Here is a 22,447-nt window from a genome sequence, read left to right as displayed (position 1 = left end):
AATTTCACCTCCTAAATATGCAGCATCTGCCTATTTCCTTCCATCTCATCTGTTGCTACCCTAGTCCAAGTCACCCGCCACCCTGCCTCACCCAGACTGTTCCCAAAGCCTCTTTCTTATCTGCTCCCTCCACACACCCAGGTCACCCTCCAATCCACTCACCACCTTTCAGAACACATATCTGATCATGTCACCCCTTCCTCCTGCTCCATACCTGTTAATGGATCCTTATTGTTCTTAGGAAAAGGTTAAATTCCTCTCTCTGGCCCTCAGGTCTAGGCCTCGCCCACTTATCCAAACCCGTCCGCTGTACACTCCTCCTTGAGCTTTCTGTTCCCGTCTCAACTAGCTTCCTTCCTGCCAAACACACCCTGCTCCCTTTCACCACAGGACTGTTGCACACGCTGTTCCCTTACCTCAAAGGCTTCCCCCTTCACCTCTTCACCTAGTTAACTCCTACCCATCCTCCAGCTCTCTGCTCAAGTGTCAGTTTCCCAGTGTAGTCATCCCCGAGTTCCCCTTTAAGGTCAGATCAGGCCAGGTCCCCTGTAAAATGCTCTTCAGAGAACCATGTCTTTCTTTCAAGGTGTTTCTCTTGGTTTGTAGCTACAACATTCACTTGTGGGAGTGCTTGCGGGGCCAATTAAGGTGTTGGGAGTAGAACAGGCTTACTGATGACTGCACAGCTGATGGGTGTCTGGACTGGGTTTCCACTAGGGACCTAGGGCCTCTTGTCCAGTCTCCACTCCACTTCAGGCCATGTACAGTTGGGGTTGCAGTGGGTCAATGGGACAGCTCTGGCTAGTCCTGAACTGGGCATGTGGTGCAGGGAGAAATGTCTGACAATCTTAGCCAGCGTCCTAGCTCTGTCCCTGACTAGGCATGTGACCCCAGAAAAGTCACATCTCCCTGAGCTTCAAAGTGGAGTCATAGTTGTGAAGCTGGGACACAAGGGTCACCATACGGAGCTGACACACCAATTCACTTCAGGGGCTTCCTGGGCGTCCTGTACCTGGATGAGGTTGGCTGCTGGCATCCTCCGCTTCTCAAAGTGCTTCTGCCTGTGCTGCTCCTGCACCTTCAGGGCAAAGCCGGAGCCAAGGATGCCCTAGGACGAGAGGCATGGTTCGGGGAATATGGTGATGGTGGGGACAACAAAAGGCAGCAAAGGTGCCCCCACCGCTGCCCATCTGAGGTGCCCGCCACCACCCATGCAAATGCTGGACGGGGCTTAAGCAGGATCTGTCCCCCAGGACGCCCCCGCCCAGGGCTGGGCCATCCTAAGTGGAGGGGGACTCACAGCAGGCAAGGCAAAGAAGGAGACACCTAGTAAGGCGAAGCCAGCAGCCAGGACCCTGCCCAGCCACGTGTGTGGCGTCTTGTCACCATAGCCAATGGTCGTCAGTGTAATCTGGGGACACAAACAGGTTACCTGCAGGGCTGGTTACAGGGGCCACCCACAGGAGCTTGTTGGGTCACAGGCAGGTGGGAGCCTGATCACAAGGGAGGGGGCCTCCATGGTTGCCCACAGGGACTGGTCACAAGGACTTGTCACGGCGACTGGTTAGAGGCATAAATGGATTCTCCCCCTCCCCCGTGCTGGTGGGGGAGAGGGGTACAGGTCACAAGGGCTTGATGTAGGGAACTAGATGGGGTCACATGCTGGTCCACCGGGGAAGTTGGAGGACTAACAGAGAGGCTGGTCACGAAGGTCCCAGCCTTAGTCGAGAGGACAGGGACAGGCCCCTAGGTCGGGGTCACGATGATCAGGCCGGGGAGGGTCCCAGGGAGAAGGGCGGCCCTGCACAGACCCTCACGCACCGTCCCCCACCAGAGCGAGTCGGCGTAGGAGGAGAAGTCGGAGTTGGCGTCCTTCTCAGCCAGATAGACCAGGAAGGAGGCGAAGATGAGCACCAGGAACCCGATGTACCAGGCGGTGATCAGCTCCTGTGGGGTCAGCAAGGGATGAGACCACACACCTGGCACAGGTGGGGAGGTGGACGGCTCCCAGAATGGCCTATGGGAGGCGTCCTGAAAGGGGATAAGAGTACCCACCTCTCGGAAGTCCCTGGAGGTGGCTCTGCCTGCCTTTCTTTCTCAGCAACTCCCTTCAAGGAGACCCTGCCCCGCCTTCAAGGAAGAGCGAGGCCCTCACAAAACCTCAGAGCACGCCCCGGCCCTGCCCTTGACCCTCCAGGTTCCACGCTCAGACCTCCGCCCACAAGCCTATCTTGCACCGCCCCACAAGCCCCACTTTCATGCTTCCATCCCGCCCCACATCCTGTCCCGCCCCAGCCCCACCCTCAGACCCCACTCCAGCTCCCCACTTCGCTGTAAGCGTAGACCCCCAAACCCGAAGCTTCCGATTGAGACTTTCAAGCCCAGCCCTTCAGGCCCCGCCTCCTGGCCTGGTCCTGACCTTCCCTCCAGACCCCGCCCTTGCCCCGCCCCCCGAGGCAGCCCCTGTGGCCTCGCCCACGCTGGGTCCCTGGTCTCCCCTACCACGGCCCCGCCTCCGCTCGGCCCCGCCCCTCCAGCTGCCGCACCAGCTCCGCCCCGGACACGCCCCCGGACACGCCCGGCCTCACCTTGCTGTGAGCATAGACCACCGAGCCCAGCAGCTTCCAGGTGCCGCCGCGGCGGTCCATGCGCACCATGCGCAGGATCTGCAGGAAGCGCATGCTGCGCAACGCAGACGTGGCAAAGATGTTGCCCTGCGTGCCGGCGGCGATGACGGCCACCGAGGCCACGAACACGATGAAGTCTGCAGGGGTGGAGAGCGGGCGAGGTCATGGCCAGCGCCGGGGAGCCAACCTACCCCGTGCCTGGACTCGAGGTTGGGGGTTCCTGGGGCCGAGAGGGCGATTGGGAAGGTCTGTTGAGTCTGTGTCAGCAGCCAGGGTCCTGGGGTCAGGGTGTTAACCCTGGGGCTTGGGGTCAAGAGTCAGGCGGGGCTGGGTAGGCCCATTACCGATGACACAGAAGGGTTTTCTGGCAAAGCGGAAACGGCCCTGCCATCCTCGGTAGCGGCAGCAGCATCCAGCGGACCAGATGCGGATGATGTACTCCAGACCAAACACCACGATCATCACGAATTCCTGTGGGACCAGGGGCCTGAGTTCTGGTCCACACTCTTCAGGACCGGGGTCTAGGTCACACAGCACCCACCCAGCCCGGAGTCCCTGAGTTAGGGGTACTAGGATTTCCTCAGACCACCTCTCCTGGAGGTTCTTACACCTGGATGGACCTGAGGAGGATTCCAGAAGGAAGTGGCTTCTTCCATGTCTTCCAAAGAGACTGAAAGCCCACATCTGTCCTCCCTTGCTGTCCCCATGAGCTGTCTGGGTTGTTCTTCTCCTCATCCCGCCCTCCCCCTCCCAGCCATCCCAGCCTCTGTAACCCTGACCAGGTGACATAAGGGGTGGTTGGTTGTCTGTCACTGTGACCCTCCAAGGTGCTTCCCGTTAGGGGGAAACCCCCCATCACACCAGGGGTGGTGTTAGCAGTTTTGATCCTGAGAAGGAGTGGCTCTCCTCTGGGCCCATCATAAGCCCTGGCATAGAGGCGGGAGCTCTCCCAACACCTTTTATAAAGCAAGGGATGAAGCCCAGAGAGGGGCAGCCACCAGGTCAGAGAACACAGCACAGCAAGCCACTCTCTGAGCCATGGTATGAGGAGCCTTACTCCACCTTCACCCTCAGACCAGAGGTGCTACCCCGACACAGCCTCCCTCAGACCCAGACTCCGGCACTCACCAAGATAAGGAGACACTCGTTGGCAAGTTCCTGGTGCTCCTGGATAGTGGACAGCACGGACAGCACCAGGCAGCTGAAGACCAGCAAAAATCTGCAATAGCAGTATGAAGGAGAGGATTAGACTGCCGGATGGACAGGGCAGCCAAGGAGCCTCTGGCAGGGGGCTGCAGAGTCAGAGGAGGAGGAGGAGGGAAGCTTCATTTGGGAAGAATAATCTGGAAAGCCGACTAAGAATCAGAGTTCCCTGGAGCTGTGGCTTGGTGCTGGACACCAAAGGGAGAAGCCCCTGAGCTCCAGGAGGCTGCTGAGCTCACAGACACCTTACAGCCCTCTCAGTTGCCCTTGATGCAGCAGCTGCCACTCACAGAGGTGGTCACTGAGCTGTGGGTGGTAGGTCTGTCTGGGCTGGCCGAGGGAGCGACCCAGGAATCCCCCCTTCCCTATGAATTCCAAGATGGCAGAAGCATGGTTTCACCTGCGGAATGAGGACAATTGCCTCTGCCTTCGTGGGTTCTTATGGAATTAAATACTGAGACAGCTACAGAAGGAAAGGGGATTGGGGAAGACAGGTAGGGAGGTAACATGCAGAGGGGGAGAGGGTGTGTGGAGGGCAATCAGGCAGCAGGGAGCCGTGCCATCGAGGCCTGGAACTTCCCGGAGGGCAGTGGGAAGCTACTGAGTGGCCCAGAACCAGATGGTTAGAAATGGAAGGAACTTTAGGATCCAACTCATCCGACACTTCCCTCAACCCTAATTGCACATATGAGGAAACTGAGGCCCAGAGGAGGAAAGGGATTCATCCAAGGTCACCCAGGATGTCCAGGACAGGGGTGAGATTAGAGCCAGGGTTTCCAACTCCCCAGTGGATGGGAAGAGGGGAAAGGGCGTGAGGAGAGAAGCTGCTGGACTCAGGGAGAATGTGAATATGTGAGGGAAGACAGGATGTGGGGCACAGGCTGCAGATGCGGCAAAAGGGAACGAGGCTGGCCTCCCGGAAGCACTCCTCCTTTTGATGGGGGTGTTGCTCCTGGAAGAGACTCCAGAGGGAATGGGCTTCTCCGGAAATGCACAGACCTACAGCCTCTCCAAAGTGTTCCCAGAGTGTCCCCACCTGGGAATGCTGACACTGCATTCTGCCTGAAACAACTCACCACTGGAGCCTGATGAGATGCTGCTCACTCTCCCCTCGCCCCAGCGCTCCTGCTGGGATGCCCCCATCCCACTGTTCCCTCAGAACGCCCCTCCCAGCGCTCACCTCCCAAGTCACTGTCTATGGCGCTTTATTTGTGTTCGTATTTCTTCGCGGCAGGGGCATGGGCTCCGAGTCAGAGAGACCCGGGTTCAAATTCCAGCCCTGCTGTGTGTGTGACCTTGGAAAAGTCACCTGCCTTCTCTGAGCCAGTCTCGGCATCCGTAAAGTGGGGGGCTGACGGCGGGATGCGGTGGGACATGGGAAGGGCGTGGCTCCACCCCGGCCCACTTACACCTCCCTGGACAGGGCTCCTAGCCTGCGTGGAGGGCAGGTATAGGGCTGCAGCCCAGCACATGCCCCAGGGGGGAGGACGTAGGTGGTAGATGTCAGTAAAAGGTTTTGGTTGAATGAGTGAGGAAGAGGAGGCCTCCTGTGCCAGTTCCAGGCAGGAGGTGAGTCAGCAAAGACGTAAGGCACAGGGAGAGGTGGGGGAGAACACCAGCTCCTCATGTTCAATAATTAACCACAGAAAACACAGCGAACCCAGTGCTGCATCCACCGGGAATGGGGACCACCACCGACACAGGGCTCAGGGGCGGAAGGGTACTCCTGAGGTTATTCCATCCAGCCCCCTCCTCTGGGAGGCCTGCAGCCAAATTTTGATGGGCCTTCACCCCAGCCCTGGACAGAAATCCTTCAATCCCACTGCTCAGCTGACCTCAGAACCTCAGGTAAATGGGTCACGTTTGGGGCTTCCTGCTGAGTGTTTCAAGAACTTTTTTTTCTCACCACTATTCTTTCCATGTCGATAGTACACATCTCTAAAATGTCCGCTTCACAATAGGTTATACGTGAAAAAAGCAGATTATGAAACCTTAAAGCAATGTGATTCCAACTTTTAAAATATAGATTTTTTTTATACACATACCAAGAGTCAGCAGGGCTGATCTCTGGGTGGCAAAATTAAGAATGATTTGGCTTTTGTTTTGCTTTTTGCTTATCTTCATTTCTTAGTATTTTTAAAGAATAAACATGGGCTGCTTGGGTAATAACAAACTAACATCAATTTTAAAATGCATTTCCTTAAAAATACAAATGGGGGGGAACCTTTAAATTCTGTCCCCACCCCTTTACCACAAGAGCCCTGGCCACTTTTTAAAAATAAATTTATTTATTTGTTTGTTTATTTATTTATTTATTTTTGGCTGCGTTGGGTCTTTGTTGCTGTGCGCGGGCTTTCTCTAGTTGCGGTGAGCGGGGGCTACTCTTCATTGCAGTGCACAGGCTTCTCATTGCAGTGGCTTCTCTTGTTGCGGAGCACGGGCTCTAGGCGCATGGGCTTCAGTAGTTGTGGCACATGGGCTCAGTAGTTGTGGCGTACGGGCTTAGTTGCTCCACGGCATGTGGGATCTGCCTGGACCAGGGATCGAACCCATGTCCCCTGCATTGGCAGGCGGATTCTTAACCACTGTGCCACCAGGGACGCCCCCAGCCTTGGCCATTTAGCAGGTGTGAGGGTGTGGCAGCCTCTCCCTGAGTCCAGTTCACCTGTCAACGGCCTGCTCAACATCGCTTCTCGGTTGTCCAGGGGCCTCTCAAACCCAACGTGTCCGAAAACAAACTCTCAATTTGCCCTAAAATCTCTCTCCTCTCCGGTTCCCTCATCTCAGGAATGGCACCACCTTCCATCCAGGGGCTCAGGCCAGGTATCTAAGAGTGACCCTTGACTCTTCCTTTCCCTCACCCTCCACATCCCGTCCTTTAGCAATTTCTATTGGCTCTAACTACAGAATGTAGCCCTGGACAGACTAACCCCCATCATCTCACCCCGACTGGTCTCCCTGCCTCCACTCTGGCCCAACTGGAACCCTCTTCAAAGCAATCAGTGTGATTTTCCTACAAAGCAAAGCTGGAAACCAGGACTCTCCACAGAACTCTCCTCTGATTTCCTATGGCACTTAGAGAGCGGCAGTCAAAATTCCTCAGCATGTCCAGCAAGGCCCTGCGAGATCCGGTCCCACCCAGCCCTTGAACTTGATCTGCTCCTCTCCAGCCCCTCCATCATTGTGCTCCAGCCATTCTACCTCCCTGTCATTCCTGGAACACATCAAAAGTTTTTCCATCTCCAGGCTTTGCACTTGCTTTGCTGTTTCCTTTGCCTATTTATTGCTCCCGTACTCATCCAGATCTCTGTTCAAACACCACTTCCTTGGAGAGGCCTTCCCCAGCCACCCCCTCTCCAAAGTAATGGCCCCATCCCCGCTCTCTCTCCCCTGAATCTGCTTTATTTATTTTTTCATAGACTGAGTAAACGAACAGCAGAAATTCACCTTAAACAAACCTCAAAACTTCATGTCACCAAAGCCCCCAGTTTGTACCCACTGCAGAGGCTCCCAAAGTTCCAAGCACATCCATCCCTGACCCGTTGGGCTCCCCAGCAGCCTTCCTGAGAAGCGAAGAGAAGGCAAGTCTCCAACCTCGACCAGCTCTATTTGGTAGACACTGTTTAAAAAACCCCTGAACTTCGCCTCCTCCGGCCTTCATACACTGGCTGGGGGTTAGATGCTCAATACAGCTGAACAGATATACTTAGCTTGTCAGAGAACATCTTGTGTTCCAGGCAGCTGAATAATTATCCCCATCTTCCACTTGAGGAAATGGGCCCAGGGAGGGGCAGACTTGCTCCAGATCACTCAGTGAATCCATGGCAGAGCTAGGGCCCAAGCTGCCTTGGCCTTCCTGAGAGGTCCTCACACAGACACCCATTCTTGGGACAGCAGAGAGAGATCATGTCTGGAGCTTAGGGATGGAGGAGACAGGGAGAAGGAGCCCTGAGCTGGGATCTGGTCGTGTCTGCCAGAACCAGCGTGTGACTTCATTCATACAACAAATAAGGATTGTCTAAGGATTGTCTCTGGCCCCTTCTAAGGCTTCAGTTTCCCCATCTACAAAGTATAGATGGTACACAGAAGCTGGCTGGCTTGGGCCCTCTAAAATCACTCCAGGGCTTCCCTGGTGGCACAGTGGTTGAGAGTCCGCCTCCTCATGCAGGGAACACGGGTTCGTGCCCCAGTCCGGGAAGATCCCACATGCCGCGGAGTGGCTGGGCCCGTGAGCCATGGCTGCTGAGCCTGCGCGTCCGGAGCCTGTGCTCCGCAACAGGAGAGGCCACAACAGTGAGAGGCCCGCATACCGCAAAAAATAATAATAATAAATAAATAAAAAATAAAATCACTCCAGCAGAAAGGCCAGGCTGGCAGCCGCTTACTGGAGCATCTTTGCCCAGCATGCCTGGCTGCAACTTGGGGCCCATGTTCTCCCTTGCCCAGCCCAGCAGGCAGAGCTGCGATGGGTGGGTGATGCCTGGCTGGCTCTCCCTGGTTAGAGCTTATTGTGAGACTTACTGCAAGCCTTCCTCCCCCACTCACCCATTCTGTGACTATCCCACTCATTCAGGAAGGCAGCAAGGAGATTAGGGATGAACAGGTGAATGGTTTGCTTGGATCCATGGTTGTCAAACTACAGCGGGCATCAGAATCACCTGTCAGGCTTATTAAAATACTGATTTCCGGGCCCCACTCCTAGAGCATTTATTCACTAAGTATGAATTGGGGCCTGAGAATATGCATTTCTACAAAGTTCCTGGTGATTCTAATGCTGCTCCCCCAGGGACTACACTTTGAGAATCACTAGGTTAGTGAATGGGAGTGGTTGTGGCTGACTCAATTATTAGCCAACTCAAGGCTTTTTAAACAGCTGTAATCATTGCCTCCCCCCACCCCCGCCCCGCCCCGTGGCCTTCCTCAAATTACTTCCAGGGAACCCTAACCCTAACCCTAACCCTAGCCACAGTGTACGAAGGCGGGGGGCGTGGGGTGGGGGGAGGAAAAGACTGCTGGGGAGGTGGGTCTCATGCCAACCTCAGCTTCACTGGTTCGCTGTGTGACCCCATAACTGGTCCTGCTGGCCAAAGCTTCCTGTTGGCCAGGCACTGGCGCAGCCCTCCATGTGCATATTCATAAACCCTCCTCCCAGCACTTCCATGAGAGCAGCACCACAGTCACCATGGCCCATCAGTGAGGAAACAGGCTCCGAGAGGTGTACGATGATGGCTGTACAACTCTGTAAATACACTAAAAACCACTGAATTGTGTGCACTTTAAAAGGGGGGCACGTGGTTATGGTATGTGAATTGTATCTCGATAAAGCTGTTACTTAAAAGGGGAAAAAAAAGATAGAAAAAAGGTATACTAGGTTGTCCAAAGCCATAGGGCCAGGACCTGAACCCAAGTCCACCTGGACCACTAAGGCATAGTGCCTCTCTGGGCCTCAGTTTCCCTGTCTGCAATATGAGGTGGGGAGTGTCAGCCTTACGACTACCCAGCAGTGGGGTAGAAGGGAAGGGTGAGCCATGAGCTCAGCTCCAGACTCTTTGGGGATGTCCCTGGAGAGACAGAGGCTTGAAGGCTGGAGAGATGGGGATATGGAAGGCAAGAGGGCTGGGATAGGGTGGGTTAGGCAGCAGAAAAGAGGTTATCGCCTAACCTCTCTGAGCCACATTTACTTAAGAAATGTTCATTGCAGGGACTTCCCTGTTGGCGCAGTGGTTGAGAATCCGCCTGCCAATGCAGGGGGTACGGGTTCGATCCCTGGTCCAGGCAGATCCCACATGCCGCGGAACAACTAAGCCCGTGTGCCACAACTACTGAGCCTGCGCTCTAGAGCCCGCGAGCCACAACTACTGAGCCCACATGCCACAACTACTGAAGCCAGCGTGCCTAGAGCCCGTGCTCCACAACAACAGAAGCCACCGCAATGAGACGCCCGCACACCACAACGAAGAGTGGCCCCCACTCACCGCAACTAGAGAAAGCCCGTGGGCAGCAATGAAGCCCCAACACAGCCAAAAACAAATAAATAATAATAATAAAAAAAGAAATTGTTCATTGCCATCCACACTCAGCCAGTTTTATTGTAAAGCCAGCAATTAATCATACAGGCCCCCAAGAAACTAACAAGTGTAACACAGTGGTGATATGATGGATGAAGTGATAACGGTGTACCCAGAGGTTGGGGGAACCCCAAGATGGCTTTAGCAGAGCCAAAGTAGAGGGATCAGTGAAGAGGTGGAGGTGACGAGGAAAGGGGTGGGGTGCCCCAAGCAGAGGAAGCAGGATGTGTGTGCAAGCAACAGAGATGTGGGAGCCTGGAGGCAGCACAGGGCAGCCAGTAGTTCTGGCAAGTGCGGGCCTAAAATGAAGGGGCAGAGGAGAAACCAGAGACGGCCAGACCAGGCACCCTCAGACCTCATGAACGTTACCTAGAGGCAGTGGAGAGCCACTGAAGAGTTTTAACAGAGGGAAAGATAGGGTCTGATTTGTGTTTCAGGACCACGACTCAGGGGCAGTGGGGACCATGGATTAGAGACTGATCAGGAAAAGCAAGTAGGAAGCTCCACAATAATTCAGATGAGAGATGACAGTGCAACACGAAAAAGAAGTGAATGGACTGGAGAAAGTGTTAGAAAGTGTTAGGAAGGAGGACTTGATGGCTAATTGGAAATGGGGACAATGAGAGAGAATAACTCATATTTCTGGTGTGGGAACTCGATGGATGAAGGTGCCATGACTGAACTGAGATGGGAGAGCCCAGTGGAGGAGCGGGTGTGGGGGTGATGAGCTCCGTTTTGGACGTGTTGAGATGGAGAGGGCTGGGCAAACACTCTGGGTATGAAGATAGAAACCTGAGCCGGAAATGTGGATCTGGGGGACATCGAGGGAGAGGTGGTGACTGAGGCCATGGGTGCGGCTGTGACAGTCCAGAGAGCATGAGGCAAATTTAGAGGAGGAACCAATGGAACCCCAGAGGTGCAGAGGGTGGAGAGACCCTCTACCCAGACTGGGAAGGAGCAGCCAGTGAGATGGGATAGAAACCAGAAGAGAGAGGTGCCAGGCCAGGAGAAGAAAGTGTTTCAAGGAGGAATATGGATGACAGTGTCAAATGCTGCCAAGAGGCCAAGCAAGTTAAGGCCTGAAAAATGCCCACTGGATTTGGTGACACGTTGGTCACTGGGTACCTTGGCAAGGCCAGCCACAGAGGGAGGGGAGGGCTGGAGCAGGTCTAGATGGGATGAGAAAGGGAGAGGGGCAGTGAGGAAGTGGAGACAGTGAGTGGAGGTATAACTATTTAAAGAAGTTTAAAGTGTAGAGGCCGAGATCGGTAGCTGGAGAAGGATCCGGAGCTCAGGGAATAAGCCATTGTTCTTTTTGGGGTTGTGGTTGTTGTTTTAAGATGAGAGAGCCCGAGTGGAAGGAGCCAGGAGAGAAGGAGAAGTTGAAGATGTGAGAGAGAGACGGAGTGATCAATGGAGTGAAGTCCCCAGGGCAGCTGGGAGGCTGGGATCCAGAGCAGGGGAAGGGCTGGAGCTGAGCCGAAAGGACCCCGGCAGTTTCCATGGTGACAGGCGGGAAGAGGGAGAGACCAGGTGGGAGAGGACATTGGGGGACAGATGGGAGAAGCCTAGAGAGCCCCCATCAGGGGACTCGACTTTCTCTGGGAAAAGGAGGCCAGATCTACTTTTCAGTAGGGAGCAGAGTGGGTGGGGGTCTGAAGAGGTGGAAGAGGTTTGAAACCGCAGGTGTGGAGAATGGGAAAGTGAGCTGACCAGGCCCTGGAGAGGGGTCCAATGGGAACACAGGACCGTTATCCCCATAGGGGAGGATGGGAGAAAAGACCTAGAACATCGCAGGTGCTCCACACACGCAGTTTTGGTTTGGCTTGGGTTGGGTTGGGCTTTTTTTGCTTTTTAAAGCTTGATGATTCTGAGGGAGGAAGGCGCCTGTGTGGGATGAGGGGACCTCCCCGCTCCCCACAAGGCCAAAGTAAATGCAGTTCCAGGCCCTGCCCCTTCCTTCCCACTGGGTCTCCTTCCTTCCTTCCTTCTCTCCAGTGTCCCTCCTCCCACACTGAGCCCTGCCAGGGTCTGTCCCCGGCCTGGCCACCAGCCGGCTCTCTCATTTCTGCATCTGGCCTTGGGAGTGTGTGACTCTTTCCTTGCCTCCCAGACCAGGACCCCAAATGCAAGGTTCTATCTTCCCTTGGCTATGGAACCCTGGGGCCAGTCTGTCCCCATTCAGCCAAGGTTCCTGGAGGGCAGAGGCCATGACCCCCACCCCCTTCCAGCAGAAAAGGGCTTCTTAAACCCTAAACCCAAGCTGATACTGACGAAGGAACTTCAACTAGACCTGAGAGGCACTTCCTGACAGAGATGCAGTGTGGCCCAGAGGGTCCCAGGCTCCTCTGCCGAGAACAGGCTCGAACTTTCTCTTGCAGGGGGTTAAAGGGTAGGGGCAGTCAGCCAGGCCTCAGAGTGAGGCTCTTTCCAAGAATCCTCAGGGGCTGGGACGAGAAGTTTCCCCTGATCCAGCGATTCTAAATATGGCAAAGGGAGCAAAAGCACGTGACCCAGGGCCCCGCACCAGGGCTGCTGCTGCGGCCTCCGTTTCTCTGGGCCAGAGGCCTGTGCTGGGGCTCAGGGCTAGGGGTGAGGTCTCAGTGGAACCCCAGTTTCTCCATCTGCAACATGAAGGTAGGGGACAACTCAGCAACGGCTAAAGCCCCTTTAGCCTTACAACTCTCCAGCCGTGGGGCAGAAGGGAAACGGCTGGTCTTCAGCTCAGTTCCAGATTCCTTGAGGATGTCCCTGGAGGGACAGCAGCTGCCAGTACATAGTACAAACTATGAAAAAAATGCGCCCTCTTGGAGGACCAATTAGAAAAGACATTCCCTTTAGCATGAAAAATGATAGAAATTGACCCTTCCAAATGACCCCATTAGAACCAGGTAACCCTTGCTCTGGGCTGATCCACCCTCAAGCACAGGCTGGATTTGGCACCACTCACCCTCTCAGCCCAGCCCTTTGCATCGTACAGGGCGCACAGGACATGGGGCAGCCCTGGAGATGGCCCTGACAGCCAGCACAGCCCTGGAAGGGCCAACCCCATGTGGCATCACGTGTTTCCGTGCCCCTCTCCTGGCTGCCGGGAGATGGACGCTGACCCAAGAAAGCCCCCCCCACCCCACATAGGTTGGACTGAGCCAATCAGATTGTTTCTCTTAGGCATGGAATTAAGGCCTACCACAGAGGCCTACTCAACATTCTGTAATGGCCTATATAGGGAAAGAATCTAAAAAAGAGTGGATATCTGTAGATGTATAATTGATTCCTTTTGCTGTATACCTGAGACTAACACAGCACTGTAAATCAACTAGATTCCACTAAAAATTTTTAGGGCTTCCCTGGTGGCGCAGTGGTTAAGAATCTGCCTGCCAGTGCAGGGGACACGGGTTTGAGCCCTGGTCTGGGAAGATCCCACAGTCCGCGGAGCAACTAAGCCTGCGCGGCACAACTACTGGAGCCTACGCTCTGGAGCCTGCGAGCCACAACTACTGAAGCCCTTGCACCTAGAGCCCGTGCTCTGCAACAAGAGAAGCCACCGCAATGAGAAGCCCCTGCTCCACAATGAAGAGTAGCCCCCGCTCGCTGCTACTGGAGAAAGCCTGCACGCAGCAACGAGGACCCAACACGGCCGAAAATAAATAAATAAAAATCAATAAGTTTTTTTTTTTTTTTTTTTTCGGTACGTGGGCCTCTCACCGCTGTGGCCTCTCCCGTCGCGGAGCACAGGCTCCAGACATGCAGGCCCAGCAGCCATGGCCCACGGGCCCAGCCCCTCCGTGGCATGTGGGATCTTCCCGCACCGGGGCACGAACCTGCATCCCCCGCATCGGCAGGTGGACTCCCAACCACTGTGCCACCAGGGAAGCCCAATAAAATTTTTTTTTAAGTTTAAAAAAATTTTTTTAAAGAAATAATACATGAATGAATGAAAAAAAAAAGAATAAAAGATTACGTATGACTTAGGAAAAAAAAAAGAACCATAGAAGCACGTTGGCGGAGGTGCAGAGAGAAGTGGAGATGAGACTGTCACTCCAGAATCTCATCTCCCCCTCTCGACTCCACGAAGCCCAGATAGATGTGCTTCCTGCTATGAAGCCTTACAAATTCTTCCCTCTCCTTCCGGTAGGTGTTCTCCACCTCCACATGCCAATTTTTCTTGAGCCAGTGTGAATGGTGTTGGTCCCAGTATGGTATGGAAGGCGGTGTCTTCTCGACAAGGTGCTTTATGAGTCACAGCCTCGTCCTCTCCCACCTGAACCAGCTCCAAACCCTCCTACTTGTTCGTGCTGCTTCCCTCTGCCACGCCCGGGTAGACTACCTGGTGCACCGGGTAAGTGGGCTGAGCAACATGTCAAGGGTGGCCACGAGGAGGGAGCAGGGGCTATCCATCTGTCCAGGGCTGGCCAGGCAGCGCTGACTCCTCAAATAAACAGGGAGTGTGGCCTCCCAAGCAGGAGGCCAGCAAAGTGAAAGCAAACTAAGGGGTGGAATTCAGGCAGCCTGAATTTTGGAAACTTAAACACGATGGCCAATGGAAACTTTCCCCTGGTTCTACCTGAGCAGCTTGTGTGGATTTGGGTGACTCAGTTTTACATGCTGAGCTTGGCATAAGATTTCATTTGAACAAAGAGCTTTGCTGCTTTTTTGTTTGTTTGTTTAAAGTGTGAAACCCACCGACTTGCAGGCTCAGGCCCAAGCACCTTCAGCATGGTTGCAAGGCAGGCCCTTACTCACCCCGCCACCTGACTCTCCACCACTCAGTGCCCCACCTGGCACACAATACTCCATTGTCACAGCTCTGTTCCCCCCCAAAAAAGCAAACAGAGCTTTTTTGCTCTGTTTTTTTGCTCCTCGCCTTTGCTCATGCTGTATCTGCCCCTCCTCCAGTCCGGCTGGGTTAGGTGGGAGCCCCCACTCTATGCTCCCTTAATCCCCCATCTCCAGGTCTACACTCACCTCCCTCATGGCATTTGCCTCAACATGTGAAAAGCACTGTTTGAGTACCAGCTTCCTCCCCAGACCAAGAGCTCGTTGAGGTCCTGTCCTTTTCACCTGGAATGCCCTGTTCCCAACTCAGGATGGGAGCTGGGTAAAAGTTTCCTGAAAGAGGGGACGACCCAGCACTGGACCTCTGACTGGTACTGGTACCCAGGGTGCCCACACCCAGCTGGCCGCTCCCAGCTCCACACCTCAACCCTCCCCGCAGCAGACGGTATTATGAGGGAGCTGGGGTGGGCAGCAACACCCAGGAACCCCACAGTCCAGAGCCACAGAGCACTCACTCACTCATTCAGTAAGTACGTATTTACTGAGCGCTGACCGTGAGCCAGGCACGAAGACCGCCAACATCCCTGCCTTCGTGGAGCTTACGTTCTCATGGGGGGAGATGGATAATAAATAAATAAGACAATGTTCAAGAGGTCAGATGATGATGGAGAAAAATAAAGCAGGAAAAGGGGACAAAGAACATTGGTATGGGAGTCGGGAGCTATTCTATATAGAGGGTGGTCAGGGAAAGCAGCATTGGGAAAGTGACATTTGGGCAGAAGGAAATGAGGTCTGAGAGAGGTGCCTGAGACCTGAGCCAGAGGGTGTCTGGGGTGTTCCAGAACCATCAAGAAAGGAGTGCTCCCAGAGCGGAGTGAGGAAGGGGGAGAGCAGTAGGCAGTGGAGGGAGGTGGGAAGCAGAGCATCTACTGGCGAGCGTGAAGATTGGGGCTTTTAGTCCAAGTGAGATGGGGAGTTTTGAGCAGAAAGTAACATGATCTGACTTACGTTTGCAGAAGATCACACAGGAGGTCGAGTGGAGAACAGACTATGGCGCGGAGAGGGGATGGGGAAAGCAATGTCATTCACCCATCTTGAGTTGAGACGCTAATGGGTAATCCAAGCGACAGGTGATGGTGACTTGTACAACGGGAATAGAGGTGGCAAGAGGTGAGCAGATGCTGACTATATTTTGGCACTGAAGATCCCTTAGGGTCAATGAATCTTCTCTTTATAGTTGGGAAACTGAGTCCCAGAGAGGGGCATGACCTACCTGTGATGATACAGGAGATCAGTGGCAGAGCTGGGACTGACACCCAGATTTCCCTGTTCCTAAGGTAATGTTTTTTGATTTCTCCTCTTTCTGTAGAAGGACCCAGGCACCTGTCCCTCATCCCCCCCTTGAAAATTCCTTCATCTTGGCGGCAGAATGGGGCCCACCCCTGCCCTTCTCGCTGTGTGTCAGGGTGGCACTGGGTTCGAGGATTACCCAGGCCTCCAGCTACTTGAGCCTGGCAGGGGTCAGGGTCACCTCTTAGAAACCTTCTGTCCTCTGAATCAGCAGAACTTGTGCAAAGGGGGAAGGGAGGGAAGAGTCAAAAGAGGGGAAAGAGCTTAGTGCCCGCCACTTGGTTCTCCCAGAGCAGAGAGGGCACCAAGAGCTGACAGGGTGGAACAGGAGCTTGGGGAGGGCTGGGCCCCCTAGGGAGGACAGCCTGGGCGTCCTGCAGACTCAGCCACTGAGGATCTCACCCAGGGGGAGGTTTAGGGGGATTGATAGGGGAGGACCGTTTGGATGCATTTGCTACTAACAAGCAAAGCATCATGCAAACTCACAGGCCACACCTGGGGCAGTTGGTTACAGCTGCCCTGAGAGCATTGCTCACCATGGGAATCCCAAATCCAGGACCAGCCAGACTGAATTCAGCAAGACTGGCTCCAATGGGCCCTGACAGCTGGGAAAGGCTTGCTGAGTGACCTTGGCCTGCTCCACAGCCAAGGTGGAGGGGTGGTGAGGAGGGTCTTAGGCTGGAAGCTGGAAGCACATCTGCAGACATCTACCCCCGCAAGTTTCCTCGGCCTTTAAGGGGAGAGGTTCCACCTGATTCAGAGTCCCTTGAAAGGCAAGGCCCTGCTTCGTGGCTCTGAGAAAGGTGTCAGGGTTGGGGGCAGCAGACGGGGAGGCACAGGATGTGGACACAGCTAGGAACCTGGATCAACAGGCTCTCTATCCTGACTCTGCCACCACTCAGGAGGGGTTGGAAAGCTGTCTCTGAGTTACAGTTTACTTCTCAGGGAGAGGAAGGGGTTGAGTAAGGGTCTCCAAGAGCCCCATTTTTTGCTGATCCATCTGGGACTGATGATTTTGACTTCCCAATGGGAACTGAATGAGGCAGCTCCTGAAGCTGCCAGTCCTGAGGGACTTCTAGGGTCTCCCGGAGGTGGAAGGTCTTTTACATTTCATTTGCATGGCACTCCTGTGCGTGGAAAGTCTAGAGAGACCTCCTTCTACCTCCAAAACTCCCCTATAATTGAATAATCATAGCAAGGAGGAGTCAGGGTAGACCAAAGCGGGACTCCAATAGCTCATTAACCACAGAAACAGTGCTGGAGGTCGGGGGAAGGGGACAAACTGCACCTCTGGTGCTGACGCCCCCTCCTCTTCTGAGGAAGACAGAACTCTACACGTTTGAGAGCGAAAAGAACAGGGCTTGAATTCAGCTCCGATCCTGACTCCTGCCAGGCTCAAGAATTCAGCCTTGGCTGCAAGACCTTGAGCAAGGGAACTGTCCCTCTCTGGGACTCAGTTTCTCCGTCTGTCCCATGAGGCCAATGATCCCTAGTGCGGCAGCCTGGAGGCAGGGGTCTGGCCCCATGAACCCCGAGCTGAGGGGTTGCAGAGAGGCTTGGGTTCACTTCGGGACGCAGAAGAGGTGGACACCAGGCGGGGTTCCTCGGGAGAGGGAGGGGTTCCTGGGGAGAAGGGCTCCTGGGGAACTCCTCCCCCGGCACAGCCTCCGCCCCTTCCCCCTCAGGGGCCCCTTCCCGCTCAGGGGTCCTCGGGGCTGACCCCGCCTTGTCAACACGGGGTGGGACATACTGGAAGGGGCGGGACGCGGTGGTGGGCGGGGCCCCGGGCTGTCCCTGGGAGGGGCGGAGCGTCGCCGACACCCGGCACCGCTCGCGGGAGGGGCGCGGGCGGCGCTGCGGCTCCTGTTACCTCCCTGCGGCCTCCCCCGCCCCGCCGGCTTCTTTTTCCGTTTCCAAATTAACAATTGAAAACGCGGCGGCCTGAAAGGCGAGCAGCGGGCCAAGCGGAAAGTGTGAAGGTGCCGCCGCATCCCCGAGGACGGGGGCGGAGATGGGGGCGCGACACCCCGACTGCCCGCGGCTCGCCCACCCACCAACGCTGCGCGCTGGGGACTGAGCGCCCCAGGACCCAGAGGTGCCAAGGACCCTAAATCGGGTCCTGGCTTGATCCGGCCCCTGGTACTGCCCTGGCCAGTGTTGTAGGACCCAGTGCCCAGACTCGGGGTGGTGCCAGCCCCCGAGGGGGGTGGGGGGAGGCACTAGGGCTGGGTTACTACTCTCGAGGCTGAGTGCCCAGGAGGGGCAGGTGCCAGGCAGCACCCTCACTGCACAGTCCTTAAGGGCTCCCAGAGTCAGGTAGGTTCGCATGTGAACTCAAGTCATTTCACCTTACTGAGACTCAGTTTCCTCACCTGGCAAATGGGGAGGGAAGATACAGCGACCACACAGAGCTGGTTGTGGGGAATAAATTAAATGAGAAGATGCATGAGGCTGGCCACAGTGAACACAATAGATAGTAGCTATTATTATCTTGGGTTGATAATGACGATGATATTGAGCCCTGGGCACACCTCCACCTCCACCCACAGCCAAAGGAGCTGTCCACCAATGGGGAATACTGGAGTTGACAGGTCTTTCCCTCCCCTCACTTCCTCAGGGCCTCCCCAAAGCCCCACTTGCCAGATAAAGAAACTGAGGCCAGGAAGGTTCTTGTAAGGGGCTCAAAGTCACATGGAAATGAAAAGGACTAGGGCCTGAGCCCAGGTCCTGCCCTCAGGCCCGGGCTCGTCTTATGGAGTTGGGTGGTCCCTGGGGTTGGGACCCTGAGCACTGGACCCCCTTCCTCAATGTTCTGAAGATGGGTGCTGATACCAGGGCAGCTGGGATGAACGAGTGGGTAATGGAGAGAGTCCCTGCTCCCGGGTATCCAGGGGTATGGGCCTGAGGGTGGACACCAGGGAAAGATACAGTTTCTGGGCCCCTGGCCCCCCATAATGTAAGCTCCATGAGTGCAGTGACTTATCTATCTTGTTCACCACTATCTCTCCTACACCTAAAACAGGGCTTGGTGCAAGAGCAGATTATCGATAAATATTTGTTGAGTGAATGAATGAATGAGCAGGTCCCCTCTTATACAGCTTATACAGTGGCCTCACACTCCCCACCTATTTGGGGAGGGGGGTTTGGGAAGAGGAACTCTTCTCCCCAGCATGGAGACCCAGGGCAGCAGAATGGTGAGAGACAGAGGCAGGAACCAAGATAGAGCGAAGGAGGACATAGTGAAGAGGTTCCAGAAGGCAAAGCTGAGATCAACTCTTTCTTCCTAGCCCCCCACTCCTGTCCAGTCAAGCACTCACCCCATTCCTCCTCCCTCCAGCACCTCTTCACTGACCACCACGATTCCAGCACCATCCTCATCCTCACCCCCAGTCCACCTACCTTGCAGTGTGTGCACCCCTCCCCCATTTACAATCCTACAGTGGCTTCTCATGGTTCACAACCTGAGGTCCTCAGCCCAGAGCTTGAGGCTGTGCACACACTAGGCATCAGCCACACTCCACCCCTCCATACTGTCTATTTCCACCCTGGTGACTTTTGTGCTATCTCCTCTCCTTGGGATGTTCCCCCTTCCTCCCCAAGAATCCCTGATCTGCTTTGAGAAGTGCTCCCCCAGCCCCTGGTTGGGATTCCTGGCCCCCTCTGGGCACCCCAGGGCCTCTTTGTGCTGAGACAGTTCCTACCTCTGTCCACTCCTCACCCCCCACCAGCTCATTAGGATCCATCCGTCAAGGGCAAAGCCAGTTCTGACTCCTCCACTTCCCACGGGCTGGCCAGTACATGCTCAGACAGTATCTGGGAGGCAACAAGAAGGCCCAGGTCTCCAGGGCCTTAAGCATCAGTGAGTCAGGAATGTCCCACTGGCCTCTGAAGCCCAAGAGTTCTCAGCAAGGGCATCTTGGGGTTGCTACAGAGGTGGGAGGGTGGGCGGGTGGAGGGAGGGCCAATGCAAGCCTACCTGGTGGGGCTGGGAAAGAGTACAAATGGAGACACACACACTATAAGTCTGAATATTTAAAAGTTTAAATCAAGCTAACAAGCTGTTAAATAAAATATGATCTATCCTTCCTGACACATATAGCTTCATAACGATCTGGAAGGCTAGGCCTGAATTTAAAATCTTGGATCCCTTGGAGTCCCATGTTGGAATCTGGCAGGGAGGGGACAGCCAGCCCCTGCTCCCCTCCAGTCCCTGGCCCATGGTGTGCCCTCTTCTCTTCCCACACTGGGATCATCCCTCACCAGAGGGGGCCTTGGGTACATTCCTGTGGCTGCCCCCAGCTTGCTCTCATCTACATTGGCTGCAAACAGCTGCCCTTGGGCCTAGGAGCACTCACACAACAGTGGCCCTTGGGATGGAGAGCCAGCAAAGAGGTCTGTGCAAGGCCTAGAGTGGGAACTCCAGGGTCCCCTGGAAGGTGTTCTAGAATAAGGCGGGCCGTGCACAGGCTCCAGGTTGGTGGTATGCAGGGCCATAGAGTGAGTGGGCAGAATTCTGGAACCCCACCTTGGACTCACCTAGAGCAGCCCTGCTTTAATGTATTTTATATACTGTGTCACTCCTGTGCTCCTGTGTCACATTTCATTTAAAGAACCAGATCTACTGCTTAAAAGCTTGCAAAGCACCAGTCAGGACCCTTCCCTCCAACTGAACAATGGGGAAGCTGAGGTTACAGGGACCACAGTCATGCAGCAGTTCAGAGCAAATCCAGTGCTCGATCCCAGGGCTCCCACTTCCTGGCCAGGCCCTGGCCTCCATGGGCACATTTCTGATCAGTAAGACCCAGTGCCTCCAATGGACATGCCACTGGGAGGTGGTGAGTGCCCAGTCCCTAGTGGGGTTTAAGCAGGCCTGCTGCTGGGGCCTCCTGCCTTGACGGGTGCTGGATCCTCCACTCAGGACGCTCAGCTCAGGAGTGGATTGAGAGGCCAGACCAGGCCCAAGAAGGAGAGGGAGTCCTGGTATAAATAACCGTGGGGGGCCGAGATGTTTGGGCCCGTCTCCTGGGCGACGGCTGTGTTTACCGCCCAGCGAGGGGGGGCATAGCCCACACATTTGCCTCCCTGACTTGTAGCCAAATTTCTCCAGGAAGGGGTGGCCCAGGATTAGCCCCAAACACTCCAGCTCTGTACCCCTATGAGGTCTTCCCCCTAACTCTGCCCCAACATGGGCCCAAAACCTCCCTGACATTGCCCCCATCCTTCAGCCCAAAATCCTGCATGGCACTGCGTCTCCACCAGCCACAAATGCCCCAGCATTTGCCCCCATAAGTCCCAACTCTGCCTAAATCAGTGGGGGGGTGGAGGGTGGCGGGAGTGTGAACAGGGCAAGGGAAGGCCCCAAGCAGAGTAGCTGGGTGTGTGCCAGGGATCTGAGCTGGGGCCACTGGGCACGTACGTGGGCAGGGACAAACCTCTCCCACGGCCCTGGCCAAGATAGAGGAGGGCTGTAGCCCCCAGATTAGGAAAGTGCAAATCCCTTTCCCCAGCCCAGTGCCCACGCCACGCCTGTCATGTGCAGGGCATTAGATGGCCAGACTCCATCATGGGAGGGGCTGGCAGGTGCCCTGTTGGTCATCCCACGGCCAGCTCCTCTCCCCAGCCAGCCAGGCCAAGAGAAAAAAACCTCAGTGCAGGAGGGCAAGTGGAAAGGTCCCCTTCCCCATGGGGCAGCAGCTGCAGCCTGGCCCAAGCACGGAAGCACAGGGGTTGATGTGAGCTGAGTTCCAGCCTGCAGGCCAGCCCAGCCTAAAACACACACACACACACACACACACACACTCTCTCACTCTCTCTCTCTCTCTCTCTCTCTCTCTCTCTCTCTCTCTCTCTCTCTCTCTCTCTCTGCCCAACCAACTGATGGATCTTGCTTGGGACACCAGCTGCTTTTCACTGAGAGCTCAAAATAGGAGCTGTGTCCATCAGGGGTCTTAGACAGGTGCCCAGACACCTGGGCTCCAGTCCCATATCAGCCACTTCTCAGCTGAATGCCATTGGGCAAGTCATTTCTCCTTTCTGAGCCTCAGTATAAAATAGTGTAATAAATATCTTCCTCCAGCGTTATGAGAATTCAATGGGATTCACTGAGTAAACATTAATTAAGCCCCACAATGGGCCAGGCATGCCTTAAAGCATCAAGTGGGAGAGACGATGCTCTTCCCAGTATGAGGCAGCATTTTGGACCCAGAGGCTGAGGCTCAGGTATGTGAAGAGACCTACCCAAGACAACACAGAGGGGACCTGAGCCCAGGCCAGCTCTGCAGATAGGTTTTCACTATTATTTATTGTTGTTGGGGACAATGGAGACTCTTGGGCTGAGCCTAGGCTCTGCCACTGACCTAAGTTTGGTCTATGCCCTGTTCTGGGCCTCAGTTTCCCCATCAGTAGAGTGAGGGGGCTGGGTGG

At 55.1% G+C, this 22,447-nt stretch overlaps 1 protein-coding gene across 4 annotated transcripts in view; it reads right to left on the bottom strand.

Annotated features, from left to right (window-relative positions):
- KCNQ4 (potassium voltage-gated channel subfamily Q member 4) overlaps nucleotides 1-22,447 on the bottom strand; it is a gene marked incomplete at both ends in the record, with an annotated part of 53,777 nt that overhangs the window by 18,407 nt on the left and 12,923 nt on the right. For 3 of the 4 annotated variants that reach the window (XM_079697778.1, XM_079697779.1, XM_079697780.1), the window contains 6 exons: nucleotides 1,013-1,108; nucleotides 1,301-1,411; nucleotides 1,822-1,947; nucleotides 2,589-2,764; nucleotides 2,972-3,098; nucleotides 3,756-3,846. In XM_079697778.1, coding sequence (XP_079553904.1) covers nucleotides 1,013-1,108; nucleotides 1,301-1,411; nucleotides 1,822-1,947; nucleotides 2,589-2,764; nucleotides 2,972-3,098; nucleotides 3,756-3,846 — 727 coding nt within the window. The remainder of the gene's footprint in view (nucleotides 1-1,012; nucleotides 1,109-1,300; nucleotides 1,412-1,821; nucleotides 1,948-2,588; nucleotides 2,765-2,971; nucleotides 3,099-3,755; nucleotides 3,847-22,447) is intronic. The other variant, XM_079697781.1, reaches the window with a different exon arrangement.

Source organism: Hyperoodon ampullatus, assembly GCF_949752795.1.
Source record: "Hyperoodon ampullatus genome assembly, chromosome: 2".
NCBI classification, from domain to species: Eukaryota; Metazoa; Chordata; class Mammalia; order Artiodactyla; family Ziphiidae; genus Hyperoodon; species Hyperoodon ampullatus.
This window is presented reverse-complemented; position numbering and strand designations above follow the sequence as displayed.